Source organism: Akebia trifoliata, chromosome 13, assembly GCF_017979445.1.
Source record: "Akebia trifoliata isolate Shusen 1 chromosome 13, ASM1797944v1, whole genome shotgun sequence".
NCBI lineage: Eukaryota > Viridiplantae > Streptophyta > Magnoliopsida > Ranunculales > Lardizabalaceae > Akebia > Akebia trifoliata.
This window is the reverse complement of record NC_141387.1, coordinates 13,548,580-13,561,783: the sequence shown is the minus strand read 5'-3', so window position 1 is coordinate 13,561,783 and position 13,204 is coordinate 13,548,580. Positions and strand designations below refer to the sequence as shown.

General features: G+C 36.8%; 1 protein-coding gene across 1 annotated transcript; it reads right to left on the bottom strand.

The window, feature by feature from the left end:
- Positions 1-10,972: 10,972 nt before the first annotated feature.
- On the bottom strand, positions 10,973-12,115 carry LOC147387940 (chlorophyll a-b binding protein 40, chloroplastic-like). Its single transcript, XM_086421159.1, has one exon. The coding sequence runs from the start codon at positions 12,038-12,040 to the stop codon at positions 11,240-11,242; it is 801 nt and encodes a 266-aa protein (XP_086277285.1). The 5' UTR covers positions 12,041-12,115; the 3' UTR covers positions 10,973-11,239.
- Between the last annotated feature and the right edge of the window lie 1,089 nt (positions 12,116-13,204).

The following is a 13,204-nucleotide window of genomic DNA, read 5'->3' as shown; positions in this document are numbered from 1 at the left end:
GGGATAGACAAAAAGGATTTTGGGGACGTTGGAATAAGATTTGCACAAATACTGGCGTTTCTTATAATGTTGAGACGGGTATATTAGATACAAGTGAGGAGTGGTGGGATGGGTGGTTAGAGGTATTTTTTTTTTACTTCTTTATTTCATTTATTTAAATTTTTTTTATTTCTTTTATATATAATTTAGAATTTTTATTTTTTAAAGCATCATCCAAAAGATGCAATATTTCGATCGAAGCCTTTGATGCTTGCGAAGCAATTAGATGTAATCTTTGGAGGCACATATGCTACTGGTAGCCAGATGTGGTCGCCTGCATCTGTTACAATGCCATCTACATCAGTAAACCAACCAGATAATCATGGGGATGATCTAGAAGATGTCATGGAGACCTTGCCCCCGGAGTCTCAGACACCTCTAGACTTTACTCCTGATAATGCTGATGAGTTAGGGGATGATGCTACCGCTACTATACCCCCATCCATAGACCATGTTCGACGCAGAAGTAGCGATACTCTACAACCTCAGGGTCGTAGGCAGAAGATGACTACTGCTATGAAAATTGGCCAGTCATTGGAGAAGCTCGTAGATGTAGTTAACAATCAGACATCTGCTTCTATCAATCTTACTTCTATTTAGAAAGGCACTATTCAAGAATCAATCGACCTCTTAGACCAGCTAACAGATATAACCCCCAATTGTGATCTCTATCATTTTGCGTTGAAGATGTTTATGAAGAACAAGCAATTTAAAGAGATTTTTTGTAGGTTACGATCAACATATATTCATCTTAGGTGGTTGGAGAGCGAGATGACTGATTATTTGGCTAGAAGAGATTGTTAGACATTTTTTCATGTTATTTTTATATTATGTTGGTTTTGAGATGCACCTATAGGGTGAAATATACTTGGTTACTTTTATATTTATGTTGGTTTGATAATGTACCTATAGGGTGCAATATACATTGGTTACTTTTTGCACTAATATGATGTAATATACTCTATTAGATGGATATGTTAATTTTTGTTAGACATATATTATATTTTCCTATAGATGGATATTATTTGCATTATTGGATGTTTATTGTGATTAATATTGTGGATAATGAGTTTTGTTATATGTGGTGGATATCATTTTATTGTGTATTGTAAGTTGGGTGTATATATAACTAATATGGATCCATAAATAGGTCAAATGGATTCAGATGTTGATACCACAAATACTGTTGATACGACTGATACCATGGATTCAAATGATGATACCAATAATACTGTTGGGTCAAGTGTTTTAAATATAGTCACGAGAGGAGTCATCCTAGGTTCTTTATTTTATTGTGAGAATGTCTTAGATAGGGAGGAACATAGTAATTGTCTGTTCAAGGGGATTGGTTTTGTACGAAAAATACTGAATGATAATACGACGTGCCACTCATTGTTTAGAATGGAAAGTCATATATTTGTGAATCTATGTTCCATTTTGGAGGAACGGGGTCTACTAAAGATGCAATGATATATTACTATTCAAGAACAAGTTACGATGTTCCTATTGATAATAGGACATAATCAAGGACAAAGAGTAATTGCAGATCGTTTTGCTCATTCACTTGAAACGGTTAGCAAGTACTTCAACATAGTTCTTTTGGCGATTGTGAACTTGTCAATGTCCTTAATTGTACCTCCCGACCTCAATGAAGTCTCTCTGCACATCCGTAACAATCTTCATTTTTGACCATATTTTAAGATAATTTCTTATATACATACACTTTAAATATATTTGTTTTATTAATGTTTATAGATTAATATAATTAAAAAATATGTAGGGTTGTATTGGAGTGATAGACGGAGCACATGTTAGTGCATTTGTACCCATAGCAGACCAAATGCAATATCGAGGACATAAGGGACTCACACAAAATATAATGACAACATGTTCGTTAGACATGTTGTTCACTCATGTGGTAGTTGGTTGAGAAGGGTCGGCTAATGATTCACGGGTCTTCCTTGAGACATTGAATACTCCAAATTTAAATTTTCCATATCCTCCACCATGTTTGTATTTAAAAGTTTGTCAATTATATATATTTATATTCAATTCTACAAATAATTTTTTTTGGATAATAGATAAATAATATCTGGTAGATGCTGGGTACCCACTCATGGAAGGTTATCTCGTACCTTACCGAGGTGTTTGATACCATCTACAAGACTATAGGAGGTCATGGGCAAATGGTCGACAAGAAATGTGCAATCATTTACATTCTTCACTTCAAAATGTGATCGAATGAACCTTTGGTATTTTAAAGGCAAAATGGCCTATCTTGAAGATGATGCGTTCATATAATTTGGACAAACAAAACATTGTCGTGGCTTGCATGGCATTGCATAATTTTATAAGAAAATATGCGATTGCTGATAAAGAATTTATTCGATTCAAGGAAGAAGGGGCAATGGAAGAGGAAGAAGATGAGATCACTGATAAAGAGTATCCAGTTCCCCCATCAGTAAGTCGTCAGAGTCAACAAACAATGAAAATGCATAGAGATTCAATAACTGATGCCATTTTTACTGGCAATCATTGATGCATTTTCATATTAATTTTTTTACTTTGTATTGTAATTATAAATACTGTTATTCGATGTTGGAATAAAGATTATACTTTTTTAATTATATTTCGAAGATTCTATACTTATTTATTTATGTTCTTTGTGTATGATGAATAACATTGATGGAAAATTATACATATCCACCATGTTGTTCATGTGGTCGAGTGATGACATTAATCACAACTAAAACAAAAGAAAATTATGGGAGGATGTTTTATAGGTGTCCATCTTGGTAGGTAATATGATATTGATATTAATGTTGGGTGCATATTTATATTTGGTGAGATTGATATTGTGGCGCCCCGCCAAACGCTAACACAAATCCCAAGGCCAAATCCCAAGGTACTAGGTGGCACCTCGAAATTTCGGCATGGTCTCCTCCGTTTATGTTAGCGTTTCACGGAACTCAAACCTGATAAATCAATTTATAACAAAACTTGTATATAAAGCTGTAAATACAGGAAATGAACAGCGGAAGACTAATTACATCTAACATGTAAGTAGATCAGAGTGCGGAAGATTTATCAATATACAGGCTTACCAAAACACTCTCACTCTAACAGAGGCCTAAACTCTCAAATCCAAAAACTGCATACATCTTGGGTGAAACTGACAACACTAAGGGATGTGGTCCTAGTGCTCACCAGGCAATAAAATCTGATCGTCGATCTGATCGACCAGATACTCCTCAATTACTGCCTCTACGCCTGCCTCGACAGCTGCAAGTGCTGAAACTAAAAAAAAAATAGGAAGGAAAGGGTGAGTAACAATGGTTACCCAGTAAGTCCACAGCCAATTCCTACTAATAACCATTCCTAAGCATGATCAAATAAAGCATACTGAACATTTTAATAAATGCAAGGTTTTACAAGATAAAATATGATCAACTGGTACATATAGCCAGGGATGAGCAACTAAACAATTTAAAAGTAACACATAGCATCAACCATCCATACGCATTATACGTTTTCCATTTATGCAAATACAGTTGGCAACATTGAAATAGTAGACATGATTTTCAGTTTATAATCCGAACTATATAACACAGATACATAATACAAGTGGTGGAGTATTGGAATTAAAGAGTTGGGATTCACGACTGGATCGCTCCCAGTCAGGACATGATATTACAACATAAATCTGGCTTTTAGTTCCTGATTTTTGTGGCCGGTCGCTGCACTTACCACACTGGTGACCATTTATCCGGCTCAGGCTGGCCGTTTGACGTGACCGTAAGCAATGGGTCTCTTTTCGATGTGTCAGAACGTTTGACTACTACTAGATTGTTAGTGATCACTGACTAATCATCTTCGTCTATGCCTATCAGGCGTGCATGTGATTCCCAAAAGACACTCCACTCGTATACGACCACCTTTACAAAACACGTTCACTGGTAAAGATAAGAAAGGAATGGACCCGGATTCCAGTTGTGACTCCATTCTCATACGCGTCCCATACCACGTATGAGTTTGGTGGTCCCTACCGTACATCCCAGGATAGTGCACCCCTCCGGATGATGTGACACACTATCCCTTCAGACATTCACAAACCCTTTAACAGCTCACAAAATAGCTACGTACATATATGATTTTTCATTTAAAACAAAAGAGAAATTAACAGAACAGGGTTGAGAACGGATATCCAGTTCCTACCATGCAACCGTGGCCAATCGGCCTAAAATAAATAACAGTACTCAGCGCAAGAGCTAACATAATCGGAAATAACATGCAACCCTTTCATTAATAACCTGGATATCCTTTCACCAACCTACACACAACATACAATGTAAAATGCAGACATCACCCCTTGGGTGTGATTCTGACATTTTACCGTTCATTCCTTTTTCCCATTCTCTCAACATTCTCATTTTTCATCCTTTCAAATCAACCATTCATTTTCAATCTTTCAAAGTCATTCTTTTGGTCTTTCCATTGAAAACCATCGAAGTTTATTAAAAAACAAGGTCCCGGCAATGCACGAAACCAAAACTGTTAAAAATGGTAAAAGCTGGTGAAAATTTGGCTAAGTGTTGGAAACTCAATTTTTCAAAGTTCTCGAAATTAAAAACGGGTTTTTCGAAATGAAAGTCTCGATCATGAGATTCGACACCATATAGTTTTTGTAATCTAATTCAAAGGAACGCGAAAATTATTTCATTTTGAAAACTTGCCGAAAACGTCGAAAATTACGTTTTGTTCTTGAAACCAAAATTCGGATTTTGATCCTTTGAGATTTGGATCTTAAAACCATTCCCATTGTTCCGAAATGGGGGGTAAAACCTTAATTTCATTAAAGAACTTAAAGTAAATGGAAAGGGTGAGAAATAGTGTATAAGGTGTGAGGAGGTCAAGCCAAGAGTCAGAGTCTGTTTCTGACTCATAACAGTGCTGTCGGCAGCAGAACCTTGTTCTGTCGGTGGAACCGATGGGTCCTGCCGACAGAAGAAAAATTTTCGGTGGCAGAAGCTTCATTCTGTCGGTGGCACCGACCCTTCCCACCTACAGCCTGAACCTCATTCGCGATTTTTGGATTTTTCGATCCCTTTTTCGATTTCTTCTTCCATTTTTCGAACCATTCGACCCACCCACGATTTTGTTATCAAAATTAGATAAAGCATAAACAAAACACCTACTTCTACCATGAATTTGAAATCGAACAACAACTTTCTACGATTTAAATGCAAACAATAAGTTTTGTTTCAAAACCCTAAATGCACATTTGAGAAATCTAAAGTTACCAATAAGAATCGGAAGTCCCTTACTTGTTTGTGAACGCCACGGGTACAAGCTAGCACTACAACTCAAGGTTGGATGGCTCAAGAGTCGAGGTTGGGCTGACTTGGATGCGAAACGAGCGAGGGTTTGCAAGCTATCCGACAATGACGTTCTCCTTCGCTTCTACAATGAAGTATAGACCTAGCTCCTAACTCGATGAAGCCCTCAAACGGAAGATGTGGAGGTTTACTCGACCTACCCGGCTGGTTTTTGATGGAGGATGGGGAAAACGAACAAGAATGGGTAAGTAAAGATGGTGAAGTTGTAGCTCTCGACGTGGCCGACAACTTTGTCTTCTTCGTCGAGGTTCAACTCGGCTTCGTTCGGGCTAGAACTTGATGGGAATGGGTTGAAACCCTTGGGTTGAGAAGTGGCTACCGTTTCGTTTCCTTGGAAAAGAAGAGAAAATGAAATGAAATAAAAGAAATAAGATTTCTTTTATAATAAAGCTGATGGCATACTTGTAATTTTCCCATCATTTCTAACTTCGTTCGTAACTTAACCATTCGGACTCGGAAATTGACAAGTGAATATACCATTTCGAATAATTTTTCGCTACGGACCTAATGGTATCATCAAATCTTTCCGATTCTCGCTCTAACGAAATTCCACTGTTTTGGGTCCCACTTAATGCGAAATTCGAGGATTTTATAACTTTTTCCTCCGAACTCGAATTCAAACTTACTTACAGGCTAATGTATATATTTCGATCCTTTTGAATTTAATGGCGAAGTTGATTTTCCTCGAAATTAATCATAACCAGATCCGAGTATTTTACTCTAAGTTTCTCCTTCGATATTTTCTTCCAAATCTCACCATTTAATTTCCTCGAGATATGAGTTGAAAATCCGGGGTGTTACAGATATTAATTCATGTGTTATTTTACTTTATAGAGATATGCATGATCTTTTGTGTGGGTAGATGAAATTGACATTATCAATGATAATGTTCCTCAAGATAAAGTAACGGAGTCAAATAAGAAGAATGAAAAATATATTTTGTATGCATTTGTTGGATGTATATTTTTCATGTTTTTATTTATTTCAATTTTACTTATTATATTAACTATGATTATTATGTTTAAATGATGTCGGAATGTAAATTAGAAGTTATGTGGATGTGTTATGTATATATGATGTTATGTATATATAATGTAATGTGAATGTTGAATTGCGTATTATGCAGGTATTTTGTTTATCAAGAAAATTTCATGTCCATTTTTAAGAGGAGATGCTGCCGAAATTTCTGTAGAATTATAAATTTTCTATAATTTTTTTTTAATTATAAATATTTTAAAATTAATACAATTATTTTTAAAAATTTTTATATAATTTTATTATATTTATATATATTTAGTGTAATTATATATTATAAGGGTATTCTGATAATTTTTTATGCATTTTGAGTGTTCTATCAACCTTAAGGGTATTCTGATCATTTTACCCTAAATAGCAGATTCTAGAAGCTGTATCAAACAATAATTACCAGATTCTGGTCAACAGCAAAGTACTTTTACGAAGCTATAACAAATAAGTTTTCAGTGTTTCAGTTTCTGACAGCAGATTCTGACAGCAGAAGCTGACAGGAGATTCAGGTAACTGAATCAAACGGGGCCTTAGATTTCCAGCCTTCCAATCTTTCATAAATCAGATTAATAAGAGGTTGACAAAGAGAATGAGTCAAATGGGAAGAGAACAAGGGAAGACCAAGGTATTTTACTTAAACCAAAACAATTTAAAATTTGGTATTGAAAAGAGCAAGATTCACTAAAAAATACCAAACTTTTTTCATAATTTATTTGAAGCCCAAAAATTCGATAAAAAAACATCAAGAACTTGAAGTATTGCTATAACTGAAGAAATATAATCTTTTGAAAATAACATTATATCATCAACAAAAATGAGGAGGGATATTCCTTGAGTACCATGATTTTTCGGAACCTCAATCAAACTAGAATCAATTTTTTCTTGTAGAAGACAAGAAAAAGCTTCCATGATCAAAGCAAAAAAGATAAGGCGATAATGGATCTCCTTGTCAAAGACACCTCTCTCCTTGGAAAAATCCATACGAAGACCCATTGATAAGCACAAAAAATCTAGGAGTAAAGATAATTTCCATTAAAACAACTCACACAATCATAAGATTTTCAAATCTCTAATTTAACACAAATAGGTTGGGGGGATTTTTCAAATGAATTATTTCATGAGCTAATATAATGTTATCCTAATTATTTCTTCCATTCATGAACACAGATTTATGAGGATTAATTAAAGAATGAAAGCCTATTTATTGAGATTTTGGAGATTATTCTATACAAGAAGTTGCAAAGAGCAATTGGTCAAAACTTCTACAACTTTTTGGCATTCACTTCTTTAGGGATTAAACAAAGTAGGGTGGCATTAACTTGTTTTAGCATTTTACCATGGTGGAAAAAATCCAAAATGGCATCAAAACATCTTCACCCATCAGATCCCAAAATACAATACAAAATTATGCTCCAACCCCATCTGGGCCCGGCAATTTATTTCTTGGTGAATCAAAGACGATTCTTTTTTATCACCTCCCTAGTAACAAGATTTGATAATAAAATTGTCTGCTTCTCAAAAATTCTCTTAGAAAAAGGATACAAAGACTTACATAATTTAAGTTGCTTTTGAACATCTATGAATAATATTGGGCTGGCCAACCTCCAATGCTTGCTTCATCTGAAGCCATAATTCCTTGATTTGTTTCCAAAATAGAATTCCCATTCTTTACAATATTTGAAGCCACTGAACTGTAGAAGAATATCTTATTTATGACCCATCCTTTAGCCATTGGATTCTGACTTTTGTCTGTAAAATTGTTCCTCCAAAGCAGGCTCCTTATTACACTCTTTTTGGGACATTTTGTCTTCCTCTCCACAACTCCTAGAACCTTGAACCTGGAGTTTTTTGTGTGTGTGTTTAAGTAACTTTTCTTGAGCGAGTCATTGTAAGGTTCGGGATGCAAGGTGCTAAGTCAGTGGTGACTCCATTGGCTCCACATTTTAGGCTCTTTAGTAAATAATCTCTCATTACAACGGAAGAGAAAGCACACATGAAACGTGTACCTTATGCTAGTACAGTTGGCAGTTTAATGTTGTACACGTCTAGATATTTCACAAGCGGTCAGTGTGTCAGTAGGTTAATGGCGAACCCGGGGAAGACACATTGGGAAGTAGTGAAATAGGTCCTGAGGTACTTGAAGGGTACCGCTAATACGGGTTTATGTTTTGGTAGAGATACATGTCAGATTAGTGGGTTTGTTGACTCAAATTATGCAGGTGATCTAGGTAGACGACAGTCTACTACTATTTATGTATTTAGTATACATGGTGCTCCAGTTAGTTGGCGATCGATTTTACAGGCTACAGTGACACTTTCTACTACAAAGGCCATACAGAGGGAGTGAAGGAAGCATTGTGGTTGTGGGGTATTCTAGATGATTTGGGGATTAAGCAAGATTGTGTGGACTTGTGGTGATAATCAGAGTGCGATTTACTTGGCTAAGAATCAAGTTCATCATGCTCGTACCAAGCATATCGACGTTAGGTATCATTTTGTGCGGGATGTCATAGAGGAAGGTAATGTTTCTCTCATGAAGGTGCATACCAATGAGAACCCCGGAGACATGTTAACAAAGGTGGTGACAGGTAGCAAGTTCCAGCACTGCTTGGACTTGCTTCATATTGGCCCATGTTGAGTTGCCCAAAAGAGCATGGCCCTTCGGGGTGAAGTTGGGGTGAGGTGAAGTCTATATGGAGAGTTGGTAAGAACCACGATGGCTTGATCCTGGTCACAGGGTACGTAGGCAGCCATGGTCATAATGGTGTAGCCGGGTTGGTGTTACATGTTACTCTTGTGTGGTATAGCTTTGCACGCTTGCAGTTTCTTCTTGTATTCATCCAAAAATTTGAGGTTTTTTCAAATTATGTACGAGGTGGAGAATTATGGCATTAACAATAGTTGGTGTGACAATAACACCTCTTTGTTAATATAAATAACACAGCTACATACATATGTGTTTTAATCTGAAAATCTTGTGGAAGAACAAGTTAGATAGAAGCCAAATTTGTAAAATTAGAGAGAGAGCTAAGAGATATTACAAAGGAAGAAGTTGATATTCTCTTTGGGTAAAAATCAAGCTTTTTTCTTGGGACGAACTTGCGAGCTGTACAGGTCGTTGGTTTCTTTATATAGTGGATTCTCCCTTCACCCCCGTGGATGTAGGCATATCGTCGAACAGCGTAAATATTGTGTGAGCATATCTTTTTTTGCTATTTACATTCGTAGGTAGTTTTACTTTACTTTGATTGCTAGTGGTGTTGGTCATTGCTTGTTGGTGTGTTTTGGAACTTGGTATAAGTTCCGATAAAGGGTTTCTCTAAAGGTGATTTGCTTCCGCGGCTCCCCTACTAACAATTTTGGTGGGTAAGATCTTTATGTATTGTTATTCTAAATTTTTTTAACTAGACATTGAAGAGATAAGAAAGGAGATAAGTCGGTAGAATCTTTGGCAATCTTCTGAAGCCATTACAATCGACTTTCATCATGTTCTTTAACTTTGCTTCTCAAAAAAAACTATACCAATTGTTTGGCTTAAAGAGAGATTGACCATATCAGGCCACCGTATGTGAGTTTTTAAATGGACTCCTTTATTCCATCCTTTGGATAGAAATCTTGCGATGTTTCCTTGGTGGGTTACGTTTCCGAACATTCCTTACTTCTGCTACGAGGAATGCAATCTAAGATCTTTGGCTTCGACAGTAGGGGAATGTTGGCGTTTGATCAAGCAAAAAGAAAGCGGACAAGAAGAAAATTCAGCTTGAATCCAATCCTTTATTTATATCAATTCTTAAACCTATGTCTAGAGCTAATAATAACTTCATGAGTGCGTATGATTAGTTCAAAGGTGAATGCCACACCGTCTTTTAATTAATAATGATGGATAAATAATTGGAGCTCCATCTGTTTTTTCTGGTTTGTGATTCCGATTAGATTAAATTGGTGAGACAGATGACCAATTTATTTACCTTGAAGCTTTAATTAATGGTGTGATTATAAAAATTGGTAAAGGGAAGCTGTTTGGCTGTTGAAAGAAGAAAATTATGGGGTGGAATCGACAACTTTATGTCTTCTTCTGAGGTTGCTTTTGTTGTTGGAGATTTTGATGTGGTAGCTTCTTTAGGAGAAAAATTTGGACTTCAAGGAATGAAATAACAACAAATGTAAAAGAAGAATTTGGACTCGATTGGATATCACTTCAGCTTGGTTATCCACTTTTGGAAATGGAATTCATTTTTCCCCAAATTCATTTTCCCGTGAACCCTGGCCAAGGAATTCATAATATATCCCTTGAAAACAATTTCTCAGCAATCAGACAGAAGGTTATTATATATCGAGTATTCATGTCTGTAATAAATGTACTAAAACCTAGTTATTAATGCATAGGTTCAAGCCTATTATTTGATCCAACAAATCTGTTTATCTATTTAATTGGGGATTTGATTGTTGAGATGTCTAATTAAGGATCCTATCCAATAAAGACCTAATCCATTAAGATAACAGATCAGATCCTGAGTGAATTAAAGGCTAAAGCAACTCTTTTAGAGCAAATTCTTGATAAAATCAGACCCCATTTGAATCTAATCCATTGACATGCCTATCAATGCTTAATTTGTTGGCTAACTTTTTTCGGAATGGCTTCGTAAACTATGGCATTGAGAACATATGCAAAGACACTTGAATTAAATACCTTACTTGTTATCAATTTACATCATAAACAACAATCTCAAATCCACACTCAAAACAAAATGAGGACCTGATTATGATCTACAACTCTCTCACTTTCCGGGGACGAAGTTGGTGGCATAGGCCCAGGCATTGTTGTTGACGGGATCGGCAAGGTGATCAGCTAGGTTCTCCAAAGGTCCCTTGCCAGTCACAATTGCCTGAACAAAAAACCCGAACATAGAGAACATAGCCAATCTCCCATTCTTGAGCTCCTTCACCTTCAGCTCGGCAAAAGCTTCGGGATCTTCCGCGAGCCCAAGTGGGTCAAAGCTGCCTCCTGGGTACAATGGGTCAGTCACCTCACCAAGTGGCCCACCAGCAATACGGTAGCCCTCAACGGCTCCCATCAAGATAACTTGTGTAGCCCAAATGGCTAGAATGCTTTGAGCATGAACCAAGCTTGGGTTACCCAAGTAGTCCAATCCACCTTCACTAAAGATTTGTGCACCAGCCTTGAACCACACAGCCTCACCAAACTTCACCCCATTGCGGGACAATAGTTCAGGGAAAACACATCCAAGGGCCCCAAGCATGGCCCATCTGCTGTGAATTACCTCGAGTTCACGGTTCTTGGCAAAGGTTTCTGGGTCGGCGGATAGCCCGGCCGTGTCCCACCCGTAGTCACCGGGGAATTCACCAGTTAGGTAGGATGGAGGCTCTCCTGAAAAGGGACCCAAATACTTGACACGGTCTGGGCCATACCATGGGCTTCCGGACGATATAGGCTTAGGCCTTCCCGCCGTCTTCCGCATGGTGACCCTCCCTTCTCCTAGAAGCTCAGACGCAGACGGGGCGAGCTTCACCGCCTGTCCGGCAAATGAGGGAGAGGAGAGAGCCATTGAAGCAGCCATGGAGATCGAAGGATTGAGAAGAAGAGAAATGAATAAGACTCTTGTATACTAAGATAGGTGTTTTTTATGGTTGCTGTTGGGTTGAATTAATAGGGAGAAGGGAGAAGAGGATCCTTATCCATGGATATCTAAATCCCTATTTTCATTGGTCACTTGGGTCTAAGTTTCTTTGGAGAATCTGCCTATTTGGCACTCTTTACACCACCAATTCGTAAGATAATTTATGTAATCTTAACCAATAGAATCCACGTTTTGGATTTCATTCTATTGGCTCTAACCAACGTGAATGGCCCAGGTGTTGCTTTGAGATTACACTTATCTATTTCTCATGTTTATGTTATGGACCTGAGATCCATCATGCTCAATAGACCTTACCTTTCCTACCGTGTACTTTGGCATATCTTCCACTTGTTGCCTTGAGATTTCATCCTTACCAATAAGGACAAAATGTATATGCTCTCTTTTTCTTAATATATACTATAATTGCCCAACAATTGAACCATGTTGATCATTCAATTTAAAGAAACTTTTCTAAATTTTTTTGTAAATCCATAATCCGATTGATTTGTCCTCAAATCTTAATTTGTAATCAAATCCTAAAGCAGAAGTAGGATTTGCAAAAAAACAAAAAAAAACGCACCAACTTAAAACATATATCATGGTTCAGAATGCGTAAGGAATGTTATATGATGCATATGAGATGTTAATGTTTAATGGAAAATTTTAATATTAGCAACCTCCAAACATTGTGCCAAACAGTTTTTCAACATTTGCATGGAAATTTCAGAATGGACTTATTTTTTGTGAGCATGATCTTTATGATGATGAGATCATCCTCACCAAAAATCAGCCCATTCCGAAACTTCTAACCCCATCAAAAGTGATTTACAAAAATCGGACGGTCTACAATTTTTCAACTTGTAAACTAGGGTTAGAAGTTTTGGAAGGAGTTGGTTTTTGGTGAGGATGATCTCTAATCTCTTTACCATATATATATATGGATTAGGTTCCGTATACATATTAAGCTGCTCATATCCGCAAAAATGAGTATATTCGTTCAATCCAACAGTCACGATTTAAAATGTGAGAAAACAGAACACGTGCTCTAATATCTTAACTTAATTATTTCAATATTTGCTATTACCTCCCCGCACGATAATAACC

What these genes read in the sequence shown, in the direction of transcription:
- LOC147387940 (XM_086421159.1), bottom strand. Translation starts at nt 12,040, where the DNA reads ATGGCTGCTTCAATGGCTCTCTCCTCTCCCTCATTTGCCGGACAGGCG.